We start from the raw sequence: 24127 nt of genomic DNA on the forward strand, positions 1-24127 counted from the left end.
AGTGTAAAGGCAAGAGGAACTTGTAGGGGGGGGGGTTGTTGCATAGGCCTGTGGTTTCACAGCACTGGACAGAGAGCCCATCATTTCCTGCAGAGCTAACTGTCAGAGCTTTAAATTCAGGGGGTGGTCGAAACCTGACAGGATGACAAGAAAGAGTCGACACATCTCCTTTGTGTCTTCTATACACCAAAAGATCCTCAATCTTCTCTGCCGTTCGACCTGACAAGATGTTGTGGCAATGTCTCTTGACTTTCTTTCTGATGATGAACATCAGCTGTGCACGTGAGTTGTTTTTCACCTGGTCATATTCCGAATGTTCTGCCATTTTTTTATACTGATGAGTATCATCTCATCAGTGGCATTGATGCTCTTGAAATGTCTAAATGGTCTAAATGGATACAAAATGAGTACTGAATATCTAATGCCTGACAGTGCAACATGGCACCATTGCAACAAACATTTCTAACCCGTATTATATATTTTTGAGGAGCACATTTGGTGAATGATAATGACGGTCGACAATGTCTCCCTTTTTGTGTATAAAGAGGCTGAAAACCTGGTAACTAGTCTGAAGTTATGTTATATCCTGGATGGGATTCTCGTCTTATATGGCATTATCCTCACCGGGTTGTACTGCAGATTAAGGGTAAGCAGAACTTGTATCACTGAAGACACAACAGACATCATGAGCACTATAGTATACCACAGAATTGCAACATTATACATTATGCAACACAAAACACAATTGGATCATGTAGATTCTACATTGTAGAACATCATCCACTGTTAATGGAGGGTTTTTTTAGTGTCACCTGAAATTATTTTATTTGGTAGTTCAAAAATATAGATTCCATACTGACGGATGGTGTTTGGTTAACTACTACTAATGTTTCTTGCAGTTCTTTTTGTGTCCATGTCAGCAATAACATACTAATTTGTGTATTATGTGTTTTTGTGAATATCCAATCATTTATATCAAATGAAAGTGAGACACATCGGCAATACTTTTCATTGACATTATGGTCCTTATGTTTAACAGTGTACGCGTACGCCAGTCATCAAAGACAAAGACGAAGAGGTAAACTTGTGAATGTGTTTCTCAGTGCTTGCATGAAAACGGGATGAAACGCAGCAGAATTATATTTGAAGCACAAAGAGCTTTTGGCTTACTCTGGTGGCATTACGGACGTATTATTTTACATTAGGCTTCTCATGTTTTTGGTTTCTTCTCTCTTTTAAAGAACCAGAACCTACTTCTGCTTTACACAGGCAACGCAATTCAGAGTGATCATTTCCCGTTGGAACTGAAAATGTTATTTATACAAGCGTAGACGGTCACACTTTCCACCAACTTCTCCTCTGTGTACGAAAATAGTAAATACCATATCTAAAGTCTACTATCCATTTATTAGATTAAGCCAACAAAAATAACATTGAATTTGTCACATGTATAGAAGAAATAAAGGAATAGAAAGATTACTGTACGTCTCTAAGAACCCTGCTCAAGCTTGAGGATACATCAGAGATGGAAGTCGATGACACCAACAGCTGCTATTGTAATGTTAATGTGCTGTATCAGTAAATCAATTTTACATTTCAGGTAGTGTGAAAATCTGAGTAAATGGCATGAACATTAGTCAACACACAAAAGGATACATTGTCACGTAGCATAGTAAGAGTGCAAAGAAAACAATTTAGTGTGTCAAACTTTCAAATAAACTAGGATACTAGATAAACATCAACCAGTAACATCATCATCTGTCTAAAGAACACGTTATCTAAATAACATTCTTTGCATTTGTGGTTGAGTAAAGGAAATTCCAAACACAAACAAATAATGACGCAACAGTTTGTGTGATATCCAGACTTGATGCTTCTGTTGTTTTCATTCCACAGAAGGCAGACCCTGCAACAGGCATCTACCAGGTGAGACTCCTCATTCTAATGCTTAGACTCTAAGCATCTTCATCGGGTCAGTACAGTACACTCTAAGCCTTAGAGTGTACTGTACTGACCTGATGAAGATGTTCTCTGACAAGTAGTTGTCAGAGAACATCTTTCGCACCCCTCAATAACATTTCACACAACTGTTTGTTTGAACCTTTTTTTCACCATGACTCAGCCATAACCATATAAGGAGTCCCCAAAGCAGCTATACGTCCAAAACCCAAATATGTACGAGCTGCGTTCGCTTCCCGCGTTTGCGCGTCTTACTGGTTATTAAATTAAATTATTATTATTAAAAAATATATATGTTTAAGGTACTGGTTATAATGACACGCCACCGCTCTCTCTTTCTGATAGGGCCTGGCTCCTCATCATGAGGACACCTACGAAACCATCAGAATGGACAAGCAGTGATGAAAGGCAATATGTGCTCAAATGTATGTTAAAAATCACACCTGTGTAAACCGAGTGGTGCAACTCCCCCCCCCCCCCCCCTCTCTCTCTCAACAGTGCAGCACTGTCTCTCTCTCTCTCTGTTTCTGGCGCCCCTACTGGTACATACTGGTGCTCATTAACCAACACAGGTCACAGACATTGCTGTTCCTTGGAGTGGTTGCACCACTCAAAAACAACAAAACCCCAATGGTCTAACTTATGTGTAGTATCTAGCACTTTCTAACTTGAAAGGCAATATGTGCTCAAATGTATACAAAAACAAAAAAACCCCAATGGTCTAACTTATGTGTAGTATCTAGCACTTTATAACTTACATTTGCATCTCTGCTGTCCTGATTTGCTTGTTGTTGCTGTATATGTGTGGTGACAGCTCGCATTGTATCTCCTTTTTTAAACAACAAATGATGTACACTTGCTGTAAAAATGAATAGCCCAATTTAATAATAACAATTATGTATTTGCTGTAAAATAATAAAAAAAATAATAGCTTTTGTATTAGATATTCCTTTATTTTTTAAACCAATGTGTGTCCATAACACTACATGCATATATTTGTATGAAAAGATGGGGATTTAGTCTTATCCACTTATATCAGTCTAACGGTAGCACGAAGTGTGTCCAAAATAGGGACTGTGAAAGTGGTTTTAAGCAGGGCAACATCACAGCAAAAACACTAGAGGGCAATCATACCCAGATTCACGGAGTGAGACTACCATCAGAACATTTCACTGTTATGTAGGCATTGTGAATTAAGGAGACCTATTTGGTCTACTTAACGAGTAGAGGTTGTTGAATTACTTCTCTGTAGGCAAGCACTGGTCCATGCTATGAGAACAAGATGACAGCAGGCAGTATCACATGGCAACTTCTAAAGTTTATTAAAGGAGTAGTTCACACAAGCCTTGATGTTTTTTTGTTTAGTTTATTTTTTATTTTTTAGCCAATAATTTGATGACCGGATAGGAGACTCTTTTGAGACTCCGGCGGTCATTAAATATTGGCTTAAGAATGAGAAAACAAAACAAATCTCCACGAATTCAAGGCTATGGGGTGTGTAATTGAGAGGCAGAGCAAATAATATTTTTGGGGGTTGAACTACCGGTAATCCTTTAAGCACATTTTCAGAGGTGGCTGGAGGATATGAGTGGTAACTGGATAACTCACCCCTTTTCATTAGAAAGTGCAGACATCTCACCGGGTGAGTTATAATATGAGTCATGACTCATGACTGGTAGAGCTTGACCAGGTAGGCCTGTAGGCCTATATTCAGTACAGATACTGGGGTACTGGTTATACTTTCTTCAATGTATTACAATGTAATGTAACACTTGAGGCGGCTCATGCATGCATGCCTAAATGCACATGACCCTGTGTCTCACCTTGTTGTATTTATGTAGGCCTACACACATAGCTGCTCACGCAACTGTATTCAAAGCAGATTCAATTCAAAACAACCTAGCCCAGCTTAGGTTTTATTGTATTGTTCTGCCTGAGACATTCCACACCAACACAATTAACTGTCTACAACATTTCACTTTTCTAAAACATCTGGTTCAAATTAAAGCAGGATGAATATTCTTGTGAAAAAAAAACCATGACACGAAATGTCATGAAATGAGAAAAAAATAAACATACATGATCTTTAGGCCTAATATAGTTATAAGCAAACTAATGAAACTATTTATATTAGCGTAATGTAATAGTAGGCTAGGCTGTTGTTTTCCTAAAATATGTGTCTTTAAGGACATAATTATGCATAAATAAAGCTTCAGTGCTTTTGTTTGCTGCTGTGTAGTTGTTTAAAAAATCTTAAAGTTAGAAGGAAATACCGTATGCTCATCTAATAATAAAGTGGAACAATAGAAGCAGCCATCTGTCAAAGTGATCTATTGAGTCAAAGTGGTGGGCGTGTCGTGTCGTGTCAACATGAGAATGGGGCGGAGCTACTAAACCAGACAGGTGTACTGGATTGGATATGGATGCATCGTTGTAGGCTAACCTCTGCCGTGGCACGACACAACCAGACAGCATGCTTTTGTAGTTTATGTGCTTGTATAATTGTTTTTGTATGTTATTACTTAAAGTATTGTGTGTATAAGTTGTCGTTCAACAACAGTATACGTTAATTTGGCACCTGCCAAGCTCTCCAGCACAAGAATGAACGAAGTTCACCGCAGTACCGAGGAGGACTTTGGATTGTTGCACCGTGATTCTTTTCTGAAGAGAGGATAATACAAGGCAGCAGAATCTAACAATGTTGCATGTATAACTGGTCAAACGCTAGGAAAACATATAATTTCATCCAAGAGGAAGACATATCGGCTTGCACCTTTCACTGCTGTAACTTTTTTCTAAATCGTGGTGTTCCAATCGTGGCAATTCCGCGCTTTTCTGGTTGAATTTCACCATCCATCACATCTTTTTATGAAAACGGCATGATCTGATCAGCGAGAAAGGGCTTGATTTAAACCTGAGGAGTGAAAATGAAATCAGCAGCCTGGGACGCCATCCAGCGTGCAGTTAGTTTGGTTCAACTCTTGGCAATTGGTAAGATTTGACCTATATGAACTTTACAGTAGAACTTAGACCTGGATTGGTTGGTTGACAATATCCAAAACTTCTATAGCCTACAAGTTGTGGATTTTGTCAGGGCCATGAAGGGTCCATGAATGTGTTCACTGAGTTACTGGATTCAGCATATTTCAAATCATGTTACAAACTATTAATTTGTCTTCAGTTTGTGTGTGTGTGTGTGTGTGTGTGTGTGTGTGTGTGTGTGTGTGCGCGCGCGCGCCGCGCGCCACGACTGAACACACTATCCTAGAATGTGACCCAGTGGCATTCTTAACTTTTTAGCAAGAAGTTCTAAGAGCATGAATCATTTGGCTAGCCTATTGTGTATTGCACAAGTCTCACTTCCTGTTTTCTTTTGCAATTTAATTCCTGTGTGCTGTTTTTCTTATTTCATCCACGTCAACATCCATTTATAGACTATTAACAATGGTTGACCTGGTGCAGAGTTGTCTGGAATTCAAATTAATTGGTCGACATTAAGCTACTGGTTTAAAATTAACTGTTATGGATAAACAGGAAAAGCTAGTAGAGCAACCTCGTGACTGCTACTGTTTGTGCAGTGATGGAAGATGATGTTAAAAGTATCAATACCACAATGCTCTGTCACACTAAAAGTCCTGTATTTAAAGTTTACTTGAGATAAGGTACAAAAGTATTGGCATTATAAATATACTTAAAAGTACCTAAAGTAAAAGTACTCATTATGCAGAATTTCCAATTTTCCAATTTTTCAAATGCATACAGATAAATATTTTGAAAATGGCAGATGTAATGCACTGTAATAATCTAAATCCACAAAGTAACCAGTGACCAACGTTTAGAGATAATTGTAGTGGGGTAAAAGTACAATATTTGTCTCTGAGATCTAGTGGAGTAGAGTAGACTAGTAGAGTACCGGTATAGACATTTGGAAATACTCCTCTAAAGTAAAACAATACATCTCAAAATTGTAATTGTAGTACTACAGTACTAGAGCCAATACACTTGTAGTACAGTTACTACAGTACTTGAGTAAATGTTATCTGTTATCTCTGACTAGTCTCTTCTCTCTCTCTCTCTCTGACTCTCACCCACCCACCCATCCTCGTAAAATAGGTCACAAAGATTGCTGTTCAGTGTTGACCAAAAAAATTAATGGTGGTTGTTTTAACTTAATTCTTTAGTCTTTTTAGTAGACGTGTCCTTGCCACTGTGTGTTTAGGGTGAGCGTGTGGGAGAATGCATTCACCATTCACGTTTACCCCATCTCTGTTATAGTGTAAACATTAATGAGGTAATGAATCAGTAACTTAAGGGATGTGTGTTTTAAACCAGAATTCAATGGGCACATGTTTGCTGTCCACTGTTGTTGCGGAGTTCTCACACACACTGTCGGCTCAACTCAATGACGTCTTCACCTTTTTATCTCTCACACTTAATCACAGCCACTACAAGAACTGTACACAGGAATTTGTCTTTGTGACTTTGGTGTGTGAAGACACATTGACATGTGTACTGTGAGCACATAGCGTACGGTATTGTCACACACAACAGGTTCTCACACACAGCGTCAAGGGACATCTCTGTTGACGCACAATGCAAAGTGCATTTCCCATGTCAGTCCCAAGTGTAAGCACAGTCGATATCTCAAACAGTCTTCCTGGATCAGAAATCTTTAATCTCTTCCTTTGTCCACTTGGTCGCTTTCTCTCTTGTTCCCACGCAACATCCCGCATTACCTGTAGAGCAGGGGTCTTTAATTAACAGGGGGCCTCAGAGCTACTACAGGGGAGCCGCCACTTTGTGTGATAGGATGTTTTTTTTACTTTAACCACTTGAACCCCTAGCATCCCTATTCTGAGGAGAATTTTAGCCAAAAACACAGATCTATGTGAGATCTTATTAGTGAAAGGTCAAGTCAAACGTCAAGTATTGACGATTTAAGTGGTCAAATGACAGAAAATCGACTTTAACATTAATCCAACATGATGTCTATGAATCTATATGAAATCTATGTAAATGTTTTTTTTTTTTTTTAAGATTTGTTTTGGGCTTTTCTGCCTTTATTGATAGTATCAAGTGAAGACTGACAGGAAAGAGGGAGAGAGAGACGGGGAGAGACACGCAGAAAAGGTCGTCATGAACGGGACTCGAATATGCAACACGCTGTCAGGCCAAAGCCTATATGTGGCATGCGCCTGGACCACTTGGCCAGCGGGCGCCACATCTATGAAAATGTTTAATCTGCAACACAATATATACATAGTGCACACACACACACACACACACACACACACACACACACACACACACATATCTCATCTCCTCTCAGCTAAGGCGACCTTATCCTAAAAAACCATGAAGACTCCTGCTGTAGAAGGCAACCATAAATGAGGCTTTACATTTTTTATTCTCTATTTTGTCCTGCAGTGGTGTGTGTGGCGCAGGCTGAGTTTGTGGAGCCCCCAGAGCCTGTCACGTCTCTCCGCACCATAACCGAGAGCGAGACCAGGTTCCCCTGCCGCTACCAGGCAGAGAGCCACGAGAGTGTGGTGCAAGTCAGCTGGTACAAAGAGCTGCCAGATGGCACCAAGGAGCAGATCATCCTAGCCCACTTCCAAGACGGACACACAGGTATGCACTATGCAGGGTAACCAGAAGAGTGAGCACTTGAGAACTCGGCACGATTTAAAAATTATAATTTTTTGAGTGGTGCAACCATAGGGTGCACTGCAGCCACTCCTATGCCCAGCTTTGTCCGTCCCTGGCTGTGTCCCTGTGTCCTATGTATGTTTAGGGTACCAACAGGGGGCGCTGTTGCACCACTCACTTCAGACAGGTCAGATTTTTTTATTTCAAATTAGCATTATTTTCATAAATGGGTGGCCAAATGCATATATTTTTAATGACATTTAAGGACTAATATTTCTACAGTTGCTAAAAATGTATACAAAATACACCATTTTTGGCATAAACAATAAGTTGAAGGCAAAATGTAGGTCTGATAATGATGTACCGTGCACCGGTCTCATACATAATTTCCAACCATTTTCCATATTGTTTAGGTGCCCACTGTATTTGTAACCATATGCTTGACACAGGAAGGGCCTTCTTCACAGTCTATGTTGTAGAGATATCAAACAATGAAACCAAGCTAATAATTTTCTAAAATGGGACTGTATAATGTTTTAGAAGAGAACTCTTTACTTCTGGTGGCTACTGAATGCGAGGAGTTGTTTTCATGGGCGGGGATCAGGGTTGAATGAAGTCTGAATCAATTAAAGCAGCCAAGCACGGCATAGGCCTCAAGACAAATAGAAGGAGCAGGAAATAAACACCGGGGCCAGTTGTGCGTGCAGCCAACAGCTCCTACTACAGATGTGGTTCACTCGACTTTAATCTTCCTAACAAAGGCAGGCATACGGTGTAATTATCACTGAAAGACTCCTGTGGTGGCAGCGTACGTAGGATCGCCTTCCAACAACAATAGACCAGGTGTCTACTATCTAAAGCGGGACAGTCTCGCAGGCTGGTGGGATTTGGCGTTACTGTCTTATTTGCTCTAGTCTAGATGAGAATCACCAGATGAATGTCATTGTCTGGGAAAGTGCAATATGACCCTGATCGTCACTGCTCTTCTCCTGAGTTCTGCCTGACTGCTGGTTGTTTGTGATCTACTAAAGTGTGATTTCTGCCTCGTCTCAAGACGGAGCATTAATTGGACATAGGTGGTCTAGGTGTCAAAGCTCATTCTACGGTTGGGTGTAAGTGGCCCCTGGGTGGCAAAACTGGCACTATCTAATGTATGGTATGAAAGCCACATCAATATCAAACCAGGACATTGTCCAATTAAAACTGGTGAAGCATCTGATCTGTGTTATTTTAGATTTTAGCATTGGCTATTCAAAATTAGCAGATAAAAGCTCACAGCATGTCACTTCGTGCGGCACTGCAATCTTCTGTTTTTTAACATTTTTGATAAATCTTGAATAATTTTGAATTACAAAAAGTGCGCTGATTTATAAGGCATTTTGCATCAGCCCCAGGTCATATGGGTTAAAGGACCATACCAGCAGTCTGGCAGGTCTAGTCTAGGTAATGACTCGCGTCTCACGGTATTCACACCATTTTCCAAACCATAGCCCATCCTGGTTTGTTTGATTATGAAGGAAGTCACTGTATTCCATTCAGTACTGTATGAAAATCGACACGCATGGCTATTTTGTTGTTGTAGTTACATTTGATTGCATTTTAAAGTGCAGATTGATTTGAAAGGTCTAGCCAAAAATAAGAGTTCAACAAGGGTCTATGCAAAGATAGAGTCTATGCAAAGATAGTCTACAATTCATTGTCAAAGGAATCCAGAGACATGAAGCTACGAAGTGCATCCGATGTTTGTACCCTAGGTCCAAAAGGGCTCATAGTTGAGACTCCATGCTGGATTGTTGGTTGTTGCTGTTTTTTCTCAATCTCCCCTGCCGGCTGCTGCGCCTCAGACACACGTCACTAGTATGGACACACGCCTGATGATGTCAATGTGTGAGCAACAGATGTACAAAGCTTTCTTTGTTGATACTACTGTTTATTTGTATGGATGCACTAAACAAAGTTTCGTTGTATGTCTCGTACAGTGACAACTCATCTATCTTATCTTAAGCTACAAATATGCTGTGATCTTTGCGTGTTTGCATATGCCTCGTGTGAACGCGACATAATAACTGCATGGATCCCTAGGGGTGCAGCTATGGCTAGCAGGTTAGTAGGTGTGCAGTCGTGTCTGGACTACGGAGCCACATATTTCCTGATCTTGGATGTTAGTCTGGAGACGTATGGAGGAACTCTATATTTGGGCATGACTGATGTCAGTATTTGGAGGTCTGTCTTCTACAGCACTGACACCCAAATGTGGAATGCCCTGACCTCTTCCCTAAAATAATTGGCATCCTTTTAAAACGGGCCTGAAAATCCACCTTTCAGCAGGCCTAAGGGAGAGGAAATGATCATTTCTCCCTTAGACAGGTGTTACAACCCCCTTCCTTTTTTCTTGCACTGTCATTTTTTTGTGATGAAATTGGAATTTGTTATTTCCATGTTGTCATGTGAATTTCATAGGTTACAAATTGAAGCTAAGAGGAATTTCAAAACGATCTAAGAACATAGTTACATATTGTGGGGATCTGTAAGCTCACCAAGGTTTTAAAATGACTCGGGGGTAGGGCCACAGAAGTCAAAAACAGGTCTACCAAGTTCAGAGTTAACTTTTGGTACCTTGAATTTGGGGAAATGACTTGATCTGGTGTGGTAGGGTTCAGAGTCCTATTTCAGAAATGATGAGATGTATTTACTATTTAGGACAATATCCAAACATGGCTTTATACAAGAACAGGTGCCAATGCAGTTGTCGTCTCTCTGTCTGTTAGCCTTGTTGGAGCCATGTGGAACTCCTTATTTGGGCAAATATTTGAGGGACAAATACTTTTTTTTACAAATACACTTAAAACGTTCATTCATAACTTCTATAGTCTACTGTCAGTTTGATATGCATTTGACCAAAGACCTTATTTGACAGTGGCTGTGTGTGTGTGTGTGTGTGTGTGTGTGTGTAGCATTTGGCCGTTACGCCAGGCGGGTGCGGTTCGAGAGCAGCAACCCCACAGAGAACTCGGCCCTGCTCATCCCCAGCACAGAGGAGTCGGACCACGGCACCTACACCTGCCACATCTCCATCTTCCCTTCAGGGAACTTCGAGAGACGCGTCGTCCTCACCGTCTGGAGTAAGAGCCCTTCTTCCTCCCGCAATCGCCAGATCCCGTCAGAGCTGACATAATGATGTGTAATGAGTGGAATTAAACTAACTACATCTCTTTTGAAGTGTAGCCGTTTTTGAGATACAGCATGTAGGCCTCTGTTTATTGCAAGGGCTCAGAAACCCGCAAAATGCAAACAAATTATCGATGGGTTTACTTCTTAACCACTTAAAGCCCTATATACTTAGTTGACCGGAGTCCCCCAGGGCTCTATACTAGGTCTTCATCTGTTTTTGCTCTACATTAATATCTTTGTCCAAACTAACCGATCTAGTGCTCGCAATTCATCACGTTGCGACGCGTAAGCTTGTAGAGAGGCTATTTTCACCGAATAACGCTAGGGATCAAAGCACAATCCACTTCATCATGCAAAAGTGTAGACTTCAGGTTATTTGTTTTTTTGTATTGTGCGTACAGTATTTTGGTAATACATGAATTCCTTCAATGCTGAGCTGAGTTGAAAGCCTGACACGGAAGTACAGTAATTTTAATATTAATGATTGAAAATGTGAAATAAATATACCGAACCATGAAATGGTCCCTAAACTAAATTCTGACTGATAATTAGTTAGTCACTCCTCTCTGAATACCAACTGCAAAGTACAAATATTTTGATCATATTGATTAGCTAACAACCTTTAAAGTGGAAGAGTTCACATGATCTGTGTTTAGATCATCCAGTTCATATTTGTACCGTGCCAGTTTGAGTGGAAAATCCCTTTTTGAATAAATTACTACTAATTCATTCAATGTTTACAGACAACTATACGTGTTTCAGCACGCTTAAGACGCAAAAAAAACAACCCAACAGAAAGACAAAAGTGAAAGCACTGCATTCCATTACTCTCAACCGTAGAATGTTGAAGTTACATTATGTAACATTATATGTCGTTTACTGCTAATTTGTTGCATGCGAGGTCGTTGTTGGACCTTGTGTCTCGGCATATTGTGAAACGCTGTCATCTCTTTGACCCAGTGAACCACTTCCTGTGTGTGATTAGCAGTTTAACTGTGAGACAGCCACAGTGCGCGTGCGCACGCAACACAAGCTGCTTTAGGTTAATTGCATGTGGCTAGGCTAGGTTTGAGGCGAGAAAGGTCATGAAGAAAGGTCATGAGAAATGAGCGTCGTGCCTGTCACAGACATGCCCAAAGCAAGTTCAGTCCGGAAATTCAGTGCAGTTGCTGCCGGCCATTCATTGGGCCCCCTTGGCATCACATTCTCATTCACATGATTCGCTTCATCCAATCTCACACTCATTCCACCTTCATACCGGCTATTTAAACTGGAAGTTTGCACTGCTCATCCTGTTTACTGCTGCACACTGTCTGATACTGCTGCGCTGCTGTCTGCTTAAACCTTAGCTGCTCACCCTCCTCCACCCCAGCTACCACCTGTCGTTTTGGATCCGCTGTTTAGGTATGGGGGATTCGGAGTCCCTATGGTTGGGACTGATGCGCTTGATCACCCAAAAAGCAGATCCAATTCGTCGCCAAACCATGATATATATATATATATATATATTGCTTATTTTATATTCAATAGATATACGGTATTTAATCCATTCATGAGTTGTCCTGACTGAACTTACCGTAGGATAAGTTGACCTGAGTTAGAGCATCGGCTAAAAGCCTGTAAATAAATGTCCACAATCAAAATGGCAACTTTGTCTCCCCCCGAAACAGCCTTACCCATCTCTTCTCTGGAACCTGTGGTGCTGACGGAGGGTCATCCCTTCGGTCTGGCCGCCTCGTGCCGCGCCGTGGGCCGCCCTCCTCCCCGTCTCTCCTGGGACACGGACCTGCCGGGCCAGTCCCAGGACCGCAGCACGGAGGGCGGCGCCGTGTCCAGCCACTACTCCCTCCACCCACTGCGCAGCATGAACGGCAAGCGCCTCGACTGCCTGGTGTGGCACCCGGGCCTGGCGCATCCCCACAGGCTGAGCAACCTGCTGGTGGTTCAGTGTGAGTGACCAACGCAACTCATGCAACACCTTATTGATGCACTTGCTTTCATTTGCTGTACTGTACTAATACTGAACTGTAGGTCTGCTATTTTCCCGCGAAGACATTTGGTGGCGAGGGGAAAACCCCGGGGAAAGCCCTGGTCAAATAAGTTCAGTATATAAAGGTTAACTTTAAGTGGTTAACCTTTGAGTGTGTAAATGGATCCAAATGATTTGACCGTGTTGCCAGTACACACAATACCTGTGTGACATTTACTAGCTTTTACAGCATGGCTCTGCAGGAGTCTAGCCGTCTATAACCGTCTATAAGAGTTTGTATTTGTCCAGAGCCCACGATACTTTTTAAGCAATGGATGGAAACGATAACCTGTATTCCAATAGACCAATTATTTGTTTACAAACATTGGGACTGGGCGCACAGGTGACTGTTTCATGTACCGTAATTTCCGGACTATAAGCCGCTACTTTTTTCCTATGCTTTGAACCCCTAATCTATGGATTTTTACAGCTAACGGTCACTAGGGGACTTTCTAAATCTATCTCTATGGCCGGCTATGGCCTCTATGCGGCTTATAGTCCAGTGTGGCTTGTATGTTGTAGACATTTGTTTTTTTCCCTAAATTTAGCTGGTGCGGCTTATATTCAGGTGCGCTTTATAGTCCGGACATTACGAATCAATTCCAGATTGACAGATCACCAAACCTGTTGTTTTGGGCAGCGCTGGTTTCAGTCCATTCAACCTGTTGGCTAATGAGACATTTATACTTCATTGTGCAATAGTATTGCGCACAGAGAACAGCTGAGTGATATACAAGCTCACATCGCGTCGCAGACGTGACTGTTGTGAGCTTATTGGTTTGCGTGCGTGCGCGACACCATCACGGGACGGAGCATAAATTATACTTGATGGGCTGCAGGTGCGCACGCAGCCACGCACAAACAGGCTCTGCTGCCGTGATCATGAGCGCACCTCCCGTTCTTATGACAGCAAATGTAGGTGTGGTTTTGAGAACTGTTTTGAATTGCTATTATTCTTCACACACAACAGAAACCAAGGCTTATATATGTCAAGGGCGAGAGATCACAATAAAAATCCTAATCATTCTTCCTCCACAATGGGAGAAAAACAGCATCTGAAAGTTTGATGGTGCATTTTTTACACACACGAGTGCAGTGAGAAATTTTCCATTACATCTTATGAGAGGCAAGGTTATTATGCGGCCGGCCTAGTACGCGCCAATGCTGGTGCTTTTCAGTGTGACGTCATCTGTTAAGGCGTCTATGGATCCATTTTAGTTATTATTTAACCAACAAATTATTATTTAGTTTATTGGTTGAATAAGTTATAATTTTTCCAAAGATTCTCAAAACACATCCACAAAAACTATCTTGTATTGATCTGTGGATGTGTTTATTTCAGACCCTCCAGATACCACTGTGAGAACGGGTAAATCCGACTGGTACGTGGGCCTGGAGAACGCAGAGCTGAGCTGCGACGGAGGAGGACATCCTAAACCTCACAACATCACATGGACATGGTACTGGCATCACCCTGTCTACTCACTGTTTTGATTCGCCGTCTGTCTAACCGGCTGTCTCTCAGGCAATTACACGTTAATTCAATGCACTGTAATACTAGCTGCGCTTCTAAATGGCTCTTTACAAGATGCTGGAATGCTTCTCAAAACACGTGTAAGCTGCCACTCGTACACACAGATTACACGCCCGTGGACTACAAAAAAGAAGCTCTCGCCGGCCCCGAAAGGAGGGCACCTCTCTATCCATGGCTCAATTGAATATGGGATAATAAAAGAAAACACGCTGTCACGTTGCGCAATATTAAAATAAAAATGGAAGACGAGGCAGGGGAACCATTTTCACATGAGGGAGGGACAGGGAAGAGCAGGGAAGAGCAGGAGACACATGCTAAGCTCTTAATCATAGTGACTTGCGTTAAATATCAGTCTAATGCCCAGTAAAACACAGGGTCTGTGCTTTAATTAGAGATACTGTACCTGCCATTACAGTTAGGACTGAACGCACAAAGAAGCATTCTGGAGGGCCAAGTGATAAATATCCAGGCAATAGGACCATATGTACGCAGTAAAGTCCTCAGTGTTCATTTAATTCTGAGAGGGTACAAACATAACCAATAAGTAAACCAAGTGTTAAAAAATGTTATAGTTACAAATGGATACATTACCAAAGAGGATGCAATTCGATGATTTTAATCATATTTTCTGATTGAACTCTTGAAATGTTTGGTTCCTGTGCATAGTTCATTCACAAACATTTATTTCTGTGACGTCTTGGGGTTACAGAAACAGAATGTGAATGTTTAGCATTTTTCTTACAATGAATGAATGGTTCACCTTTAACTGTGTCATTCGGAGCCATCTATTCATTATCAGATAAAATCTCTCCTGCTGACTCCATTATAAAGGCCGGGTCGTTAGAAAAGCTAGGTGGGGTCGAGAATAGAAACTCGAGAGGCCCTAGGTTTGGGGTGGGAGTGTAAGCAGCACAAAGATGGCTGCCTGGGCACAACGAAACCAAAGCAACATGAACCCTCTCAGTGGATTTGGTCAGAAACCGGCTCTCCTATTAAAAAGGCCTGTGTGATGTCTTCAGCTGCAGCCTTGAGAGGCTGGACCTGCTTAAATCCCCACAATCCTAGTATTTTGTCTATTCAGATCAATGGGCGCCAGGGTTCAGGTGCATTCAAATTACTGGTTTCCCCTCTGCGGTGAACCTGAGCCATGTAGCGTTTATTTAGCCAATTCATTTCCGTGATGTAAACCAGTTGTTTGGATTTTTAATAGGCTGGCCGTTTGTTTTCGTACACACGTTCACATCCCTGCATCCTTTGACAGAGAACTGGATACAATTTATTCTACCCTGAAATTATTTAAAGCGGAACTGGTTTCAAAGTGTCAAAGTCCCTCACCAGCAACACATCAAATAATGGAATTAGTCATTGCTAATAGTTATTTGTAGAAGCAGGGAGTGGACAGTCTCACTATCATTATGACACATCCCTATCCTTTTAATCCCTATTAATGATGCATTTGATAATCCACAGGAACGGAGGTGCTCTACCAGAGGGTGTGACTGTGATTGGAGGAAACCTTGTTTTTGGACGGGTCCTCCACATGAATGACAGTGGGGTCTACGGATGTGTAGCCGTCAACAATGTGGGAGCAGGAGCGGCAGAATATATCCTGACAGTAGCAGGTATTAAAGAGAGCAAGGAGCTTTTAATGCTGCAGGTGTCTAGATGTTTACTGGAGGAGAACCTGGATGCATTCCTACCATGTTGTGTTCTTATTGGAGGAAAACCTGGATGCATTCCTACCATGTTGTGTTCTTATTTTAGAAAGGAGCGAGGAGAGAGAGGGTTCATGGACTCCAGGAGAGAGTTGAGTTTCCAAATGACAAAAAGCATGCTTGTTAATTCTACTGTAATTTGGGTGATTTTGCTGCCCCCTTGTGGTGGTTCAAATGGGTGTTATGCCAATCATCAAAAGGCATGCATGGGGAGAATGCCACTGACTGTCATTGGCAACTTGTCACATGCATGCATGTACCGTATGTGTTTGAATGTGAGACGCAGGACAGTGTCTTTTGTTGTGTGTGGGGTGAGTGCATGTGTTTCTCGAGTTACTTTGTTTCTCGTGGATGTTGCTTACCGAAAGTAGGCTGTCTAGTGTCTACAAGCACAGTCATCTGCAACACACAATGTTTTGCGAGCTTTTAGATTGGCTATTTTTGGTGGCCGATAATGGCATGCAACTAAGGCCCAATCCAAAGTTCCACACACCAATGAGTTGCAACTACAACCACTTGCAACAACTTAAAACTAAATCTCTAAACTACACCGACCTGCAACAGGTCAATTCAGACCGCTGCAGCTGGTTTCAAGTTGCAGCTCGTTGCGTTGTGTGGATTGATGCATTCTCATTTCTCCTCTTGTGCCATTTCTTCAGAGAGATCTCGTAGTGCAGGGGAGACGCACTTTGACAACTTGTTGCTGATCATCATTGGTTCCTCTGCCGGAGCTTTGGTCATGGTCATGGTACTCATCATCCTATTGGTCAACCGCTACCATAGAAGCAGGAACAAGAAACTAGAGCTGGAGCTCAGTGAGAGAACGTGAGTTCAAAGTGAAAAGGTTGGGTTTTGATTACTTTTGTTTTCAGTTGTGAAGTAAGTGCGAGATGGATGGGCGTGCCGAACAACAAACTGTGATTAAGATCAAAGGAATTATTCACATTATGGGCTAAGAGGGGGGGAAATCACACTTGTGTGAAGTGAGGGGCGCTCAATATAATCATACATCACATTCTGTGCTCAGCCAATCGAATCATCACAAATGTCATTCCGGCCAATCACTTTTGGTGTCTTCACTTTTCTGGCCTCACTTTTATCCTCAAAATGTACTTTGCTCAGCCAATAAAATCACCGCTTTGGGGTGATCAGCCAATCATCAGCCAATGTTTGTGTTCACACAAACCCTCAAAGCTGGGCATAGGAGGGGATAGCGCTGCTTGGGTAACTAAAGACATGCAACTCCTGGGACCTGGTGGTTAGGTGTTGGGCTCCACCTAAGCAATCCATCTCCCAGGGGTCTAGTTCATTGGAAAGGGGATAGAGACAATAGGACACTCTGACCTACTTACTTAGATGCAGAGTTGATACTACAGGCCAGAAATTTATCCTACAGAAATTGCCATGCTCTGGAGTTTTGAACTCTGTTAACTGGATATTGTATGACTGCAGCAGTTTTTCCTCTAATGACAAGCTCAAAATATCTACACCAGGGTTAAAGTGGTTAAAATGTATTACTTCCCCCCCCCCCAATTAACACAATTACGCAATCTGCGGCCATTGTCAGTCAGACACTGCAGCATTGTTGATGAGCTCAAGTGTGATTACATCTCCGTAAACAGCTATTTCCAACCGTTTTTCGGTCTAAATATGGCTCTTTTCGCTGAAATGAATTGGCAGACACAGCACTATTTGATTTAGTAAATCCTCAAAATGTGTCGTCTTCTCATTTTCTTTTCTGCCAGGGAGGAAATTAACACCCTCTCCAGACAAGCGTCCTCCAGGAGACTCAACTCTGTTAGCACAGACCCCAGGGTGCAGGTACAGGCAGAGACCGTGTGGATGTGTGTGTATGTAGACTAGACTAGAGAACTCCATTGACACACCCGCCCTAGTCACAGTGGAGCCTGGAGGCATGGGGCTACTTTGTGAGACGGGTGTTGGTGGAGGGAGGCAGTGATGGAAAGTAACTAATTACATTTACTCAAGTGCTGCAGTTAAAAACAATAATTGTGAGGTAATTTTACTTCACTTAAATATTTCCCTTTTTCAGTCATTTATACTTATACTATACTATACTTTATTGATTGATTAATTGAATTGATTTATTAACAGTTTGTAGAATTACAGTACATTTCATTATTATCATATATTCATCATTATACCAGTGGTTCCCAAACTTTTTCATGTCAAGGACCCCCAAATTGACACTTGTTATTAGCCCGCAGACCCCCATTTAAAAACATATGCCAGGGACCCCCATAAGAGAACATTTTTACAGCTCTTGCAGTGATTCTCAACCCATTTAATTTCAAGGACCCCCACTTTGGGCGTAATAGTGATTAGCGGCTTGTAAATCTTCAAACATGTGCTGAGGCACACCGTGTGTGTGTGTGTGTGTGTGTGTGTGTGTAAGCTGTTTGTGTACTCTGACTGTATTGATATTGTGGTTCCTTCTCAGGGAGAAGACTACGCACTGCTCAGGGTCGACAGTAGAATGAGGAACAGCCGTCTATCCCTGGTAAGAGCTGTCACCAAGCCTCCTCTGGAAATACTTTATAAATGCCACCGTGATGACGGTTATAATTACAATCAACCAATATTTAGTAAGAGGGGGGGGGGGGGGGGGGGGGTTCCATAGCAATGTTTCTCAAACTTTTAAATGTCAAGGTCTCGCCTTAACCCTGGCAGTATACAAATGGAACCAAATGGACCTGTTAGGGTACAATTGTACCCTAACAGGTAGACAGACTTGTAAGGGCCAATGTATACCCGGTTACCCGCCTAAAGGAACTGAGAGAGTCCCTGGAATCCACTTTGAGAAACACTTCTCTATAGCTTGCATACTCCACCAGTAACTCATTACTATTACAGCTTGATTGATCTATGTTTGAAAAGCAAATGATCAAGAAAGACAACATTCCAGTTCTTCAATGCACACATTAGTTATTATCCTTAATAACTATTGGAACACACAAATAGGAATAAGACCTGAATTTGGAAAAAGAAAATAACCTATATTCCTTACTGGAAGACAGTAGCACATTTCTACTATGAATGCACCTCTTGGTACCACAGCACCTCAAAGGCCCTTAAAACTAGGCTCCAGACTTCCCAAAACAAACTGGTCAGGCTCCTACTTGGCCTCACCCCCCGAACCCACCTCATCCCTGCCCACATTGATTGATTGAAATATTTATTAACAGTTTGCAGAATTACAGTACATTTCAAGCACAACTCAATACAAAGACTGCTAACTGAGTGGACGACCCAATAAAGCTTTACACTTGTTTAAAAGAGGGTCCACCTTGTTCAATTCATCAAATCATTTAGAGACGTACAAATAGACACTTATAGCCAAAGAACAGGCTGGATTGGCTGGATGTACGACAGAGTACATCATCTTGCAATGGGTCTGGTCCACAAGATTTGATACAGCACCAAGATACCATGTACCTGTCTAAATACTTCCTTAATGTTAACGAAGTCCACACCCACAACACCAGAGGGAGTGCAACAAACCATGTGCAACCCAGATTCGGCACAAACAAGGGACTCAATTATTTTCGCTCCTATGCCACCAAAATGTGGAACGCCCTACCTACAATCATTAAGACATGCGAATCCCTTGACTCCTTTAAAACCGCTCTCAAAGGGCACCTACGGATGGCTGCAATTCGAAACTGGTCCCCGTAAAATCTGAATCCCCCCCCCCACCCCTTTCCCCCCTCACTGTATATGTTTCTTTTCCCTATTTAACTCCTTTATGATGAATTCCTGTTCTATTTTTTGGCTATATAGAAGTGTGTATTTGTACGTCTCTAAATGTTTTGATGAATTGAACAAGGTGGACCTTCTTGTAAACAAGTGTAATGCTTTATTGGGTCGTCCACTCACAGTTAACAGTCTTTGTATTGAGTTGTGCTTGAAATGTACTGTAATTCTGCAAACTGTTATTAAGATTTCAATCAATCAAACATTTAGAAACAATCTAGAAGACCTGTGTGAGGATCATGAATGATTAGTACCGTAGATCAGCTCATATTAATTAGTTAAAAAGCTTATCAACAGAACCTAAAAAGTTCACACTATTAAAGCAAGATGTGATGTTTGAGAGAGATGTCCTAAAACCAGACTTGCTTTACACCCACGTCTCAAAATGCTGAGGAAGCCCTACTGTTCTCCATCTGCGTTATTAAAAGTGTTGCATACGAAGTGCTGACAACTATAATTTGCTATTTTTGTGGCTTTTGGGTTGGCACCCATCATACTCTGAAGACCTTTGAGATGAGCACAATACTTGACTTTGTTTCTTGTTCAAACCCGACTTATCAGGAGGGAAAACCAGACTGTCTAGAAGCCTTTGTATTGAATGAGAGCAACTGTGGTTCAGCAAGAGGGAGATACGTAAATAAGTAAAATTACGTAGGCATAGAAAAGCAATCGTGCAAGTACTCAGTCACTGTTGCCAGTGGCTGGCTCCTACGTGTGCCTGACTGCAAGTGCTTGCAAGTTGCTTGACGTAAGATAAGTCATTTAGTGTTATATATGACATAAAGAATTATTGTGGAGTCATTACTGCTGTGGTAACGTTTTTGTGACATTCCCCTCCAACTTTTACACCACACAGTCACACCCACGTCTGCGGTTTTACCTACTGTCATTGTTTATTTGGTTTCTTTATTGGTATTTTCCAAATCACATCATTAAATGATAATTAATAATACAATACCATACAGAATGTGTGTATGTTACTTCCCGCATTTATTTTGTGTTTTCTTTTCTTTCTTTAAAAACAATATATACTTTTTGCCTTTATTGATAGATTTACAGTAGTTTTGACAGGAATGGGTTTGAGTGATGGGGAGGGGCGGGGCCTGGGGAGGACAGAAAAGGTTGTCTGGATCGTGACTCGAACCCATGACACAATGTCAGGCTGGATTACCAGCCTAGGTGTTTGAACCGCTCGGTTGGCCCAGGCCTATTTGGTGTTTTCTAATGATTCTTAAATGTTCTGTGTTAATTGCTCTTTATTGTCTATTGCACTTTATTACTATTATGCTGTTTTATCATGATGTACGGCAAACGGCACTTTGGTCAACCCTGGTTGTTTTTAACCCATTAAGACCTGATAAATGTCTTCTATAAACATGTTGCTATATCTGTGGTGCTCAAACGTTTTCGTCTCAAGGACTCCCAAAATAATATAATGAATTTGGCCGCGGATCCCCATCTATAAATATTTTAAAATGTTTGGTTTAAAAATATATATATTCAAAGATTGCACAAATTGTCACAATTTTTCAACAATGGCTCATTGGTGCTAATGAGCTTGTATAACTGTTATTTTTGAGTAGCCAAAGTATTAAATAATGGTTAAAAGTGGTCAAATGACATAAATAAATGCTTTATAAATGAACTTGACTTTGACAAGCACTCTGTTCCCTGCCTCCAGGATCGTCCCTACAAGGGCAGTCAGTCCACCCTGTGCGGGAAGTGGGGGGGTCCGGGCGGAGTGGAAGTGGACGAGTTGGGCCGACCGGTGGTCTGGCACGACAGTGGCAGGGAGAGCGTCAGAGGAGAGAGGGAGATGGACGGAGAGCGAGAAGAGCGCAGAAGGAGGGTGGAGTCATACCTGCAGAACAGCAACATGTCACTGGTATTTTGGCCGAATTTTCAACAGATCAGCTTGAAGATTATGTCGCATCCTACCGCCATGTACTTGAGTCTCATCAGCATCATTGGATCTCTAATTGGTGGCAGTGCCACTGAAATAGGACAAGTGACATATCTCTGAAGTACATAGATTAATAAATGAAATGTATTACATTGGACTATCATTAGCCCAACCCACACCAAAGGGTCGGGTCAGGACAAAATGGTCAACCACACCAATGTAACTCATTGAGTTGCATTGGTATGGTTGACCTTAAAAACTGTTTTGTCCTGACCCTTTGTTGTGGTTTGGGCTTTAGACTGCATCTACACTAAGAACAGCATTGTAAAACGGCATAAGAAGCCAGTAGTGGGATATGGATAGATTCACTCTAGTTGTAGCTGGATCTTTAACACAAGTCAATAAAAAATATCTTTACAAGACGGAATACAAATGTTTTCTAACTTTCATTTAAATTGCATAGGGGGCATATTGTGTGTGTGCAAGCACATAGACAGTACATTTCACCCCAGTTCCAAAGACTTTTGAAGTACTGCAAGTCAAAGTAACATGCTAATGACATTTATTTTCCTCCCCATCCTCTAGGATTCTGGTCTGCCTTCATCCTTGATTCCTCCTAAGCTCCAGCAGGAGGAGAGCCTCGGCCCCAGAGAACTAACCGGCCTCAGCGATGGAGGGACGCCAGGGGACGTGGAGTGGGGTCGTGCTCAGACGGTCATGGAGCGGGATGAAGAAGCTGAAGACGATGGAGACGACCGCAGTAGCACCTACAAGATCTCGGAGGCTTTGACCAACCACTTCTACTACAGCAATGGCGTCCTCAGGCCCAAACCACACCCCAACGCCATTCTACTGCACCCCAGGGGACAAATGATCTAGGCGGCAGCCTCTTAACATGAGGAGGGTAGTGCACGTACATCCGTGGCTCAGGTGCAAGACAAGCCGAAGTATCACAAAGGAATACAGGAGTCTGCCGACTCTAGACAATGGTGATACTGAAAAAGCTCTGCTGTATTTTTATTGTCAATGTTTCGATCAATCAAATCTTCATCGGGACATATACAGTTCATGTATGTTCTGATGAAGATCTGATTGATCGAAATGTTGACGCAATAAAAATAGAGCAGAGCTATTTCAGCATCACCAATGTGCAGGCTATTTTCTTTTGAGAGCCTCTTAACATGACCCATCAATCCTTGGTAGTACAAGGCAGCAAGCTGGTACCAAATACTTGGGTGAAGCAAGGACAGTTCACTTGACACAATGACTGTAGTTATGGAATTTGCTATTCTTGTTCTGGAAGTCATTACAGTATACAGTATATATTGCCTGTGGAGTGGGAAATTAATACACATGCAAAAGCATTGATATATTCTGAGATAAATTAACACTCAGTATTTGCAGTGTACCAGCTGGTACATTTGTTTGTGATTGGTATATTTTTCTATGGGCCTTTGTGGCAGTTTGTTTTTGTTCTATTAATGGCACCCATTCTGTTCACACAGAGACCAGGCATTTAAGTGGATGCCCTAAATGATAATTTGTCCTTTCCACCAAAGTCTCATTTACCTCAAATATCATGAGGTCAACAAACAAAGCCTGGTCCTGGAACTTTACTGTTTTACTATGACCAAATGTTCATTGTTCAGAGGATCTTTTATTTATTAATTACAAAGATCTAAATAATTTGTTCCCCACTCCTTTGGTGTATTTGTAGCTGTTTATTTGCACATACGGTATGGTGAAATGTGTCCGCTGCATTGAACCCCACTAAGTATCAGGAGGAGCAGTGGGTTCTACAGGGGCAGCACCTGGGGAGCAGTTAAGGGATGAAGTGTCCTGCTCAGGGACACACAGGCCGGAGCCCGGGACACAAAACGGAGCTATGGCCGCTCCTGCACTTGTACGTGGATGAATGAACCATCAATTGTTGATTTGATGGATCATATGTGAACTTGTTTCTGTGACAATGTTACATTGATGTTTTTTCTGCAGTAGTTTATTCATGTTCAGTTAAGACAAACACTGTTCCTCAGCTAGATAGACAGACATTGGACAAGACAGTGAAGACAGAACAGGAACTTTATGGTTTAAACCCCCGTCTGCTGTGGTTTGGTTTCCATGTCATTTTTGCCACCATTGTCTTAATTGTGTAAATTGTTATTTTCAAGGTTTTTCTACTGCATTGCAAAGAAACATGTTTGGTAATATGTTTTGTTTGTAAACACGTCACACACATATATAACGGTATATACCAGTCTGTTTTTTTTGTTTTTCTTTATAACATGAACGGGAACATAGATGGATATCAGTTGACCCAGCAACCTTTTAATGTATGTAACTAGTTAACTTCTTAGTAGTTAATGGGACTTGTGAGTTGGGAAAAAGGAAAA

At 41.7% G+C, this 24127-nt stretch overlaps 2 protein-coding genes across 3 annotated transcripts; both read left to right on the top strand.

Moving 5' to 3' along the window:
* The first annotated feature begins 68 nt into the window (after positions 1-68).
* LOC308325569 (high affinity immunoglobulin epsilon receptor subunit gamma-like) lies at positions 69-2866 on the top strand. The gene is made up of 5 exons (XM_080778103.1): positions 69-282; positions 546-646; positions 1040-1078; positions 1897-1926; positions 2305-2866. Exons 1-5 carry the CDS (start codon positions 228-230, stop codon positions 2359-2361), a joined length of 282 nt encoding a protein of 93 aa, XP_080634229.1. The 5' UTR covers positions 69-227; the 3' UTR covers positions 2362-2866.
* Positions 2867-4383: 1517 nt separating this feature from the next.
* On the top strand, positions 4384-23993 carry nectin4b (nectin cell adhesion molecule 4b). 2 transcript variants are annotated; one of them, XM_080778700.1, is made up of 12 exons: positions 4384-4950; positions 7387-7590; positions 10563-10730; positions 12450-12728; positions 14151-14268; positions 15813-15964; positions 16107-16148; positions 16717-16882; positions 17803-17878; positions 18519-18578; positions 21513-21716; positions 22320-23993. In XM_080778700.1, the coding sequence occupies exons 1-12, from the start codon at positions 4887-4889 to the stop codon at positions 22611-22613; spliced, it is 1827 nt and encodes a 608-aa protein (XP_080634826.1). In that variant the 5' UTR covers positions 4384-4886; the 3' UTR covers positions 22614-23993. The 2 variants fall into 2 exon arrangements, with proteins under 2 accessions (XP_080634826.1, XP_080634827.1); XM_080778701.1 differs by lacking the exon at positions 16107-16148 and having other exon boundaries at positions 22320-23989.
* The last annotated feature ends 134 nt before the right edge of the window (positions 23994-24127 follow it).

This window comes from Protomyctophum bolini (genome assembly GCF_963924005.1).
Source record: "Protomyctophum bolini genome assembly, chromosome: 12".
NCBI lineage: Eukaryota > Metazoa > Chordata > Actinopteri > Myctophiformes > Myctophidae > Protomyctophum > Protomyctophum bolini.

What these genes read in the sequence shown, in the direction of transcription:
- LOC308325569 (XM_080778103.1), top strand. Translation starts at nt 228, where the DNA reads ATGTTGTGGCAATGTCTCTTGACTTTCTTTCTGATGATGAACATCAGC. An exon ending in GATGAACATCAGCTGTGCAC is followed by an intron (nt 283 to 545) that starts GTGAGTTGTTTT and finishes TTGTGTATAAAG; the next exon opens with AGGCTGAAAACCTGGTAACT. An exon ending in TCAAAGACAAAGACGAAGAG is followed by an intron (nt 1,079 to 1,896) that starts GTAAACTTGTGA and finishes TTCATTCCACAG; the next exon opens with AAGGCAGACCCTGCAACAGG.
- nectin4b (XM_080778700.1), top strand. Translation starts at nt 4,887, where the DNA reads ATGAAATCAGCAGCCTGGGACGCCATCCAGCGTGCAGTTAGTTTGGTT. An exon ending in GGTTCAACTCTTGGCAATTG is followed by an intron (nt 4,951 to 7,386) that starts GTAAGATTTGAC and finishes TTTGTCCTGCAG; the next exon opens with TGGTGTGTGTGGCGCAGGCT. An exon ending in TTCATGGACTCCAGGAGAGA is followed by an intron (nt 16,149 to 16,716) that starts GTTGAGTTTCCA and finishes CCATTTCTTCAG; the next exon opens with AGAGATCTCGTAGTGCAGGG.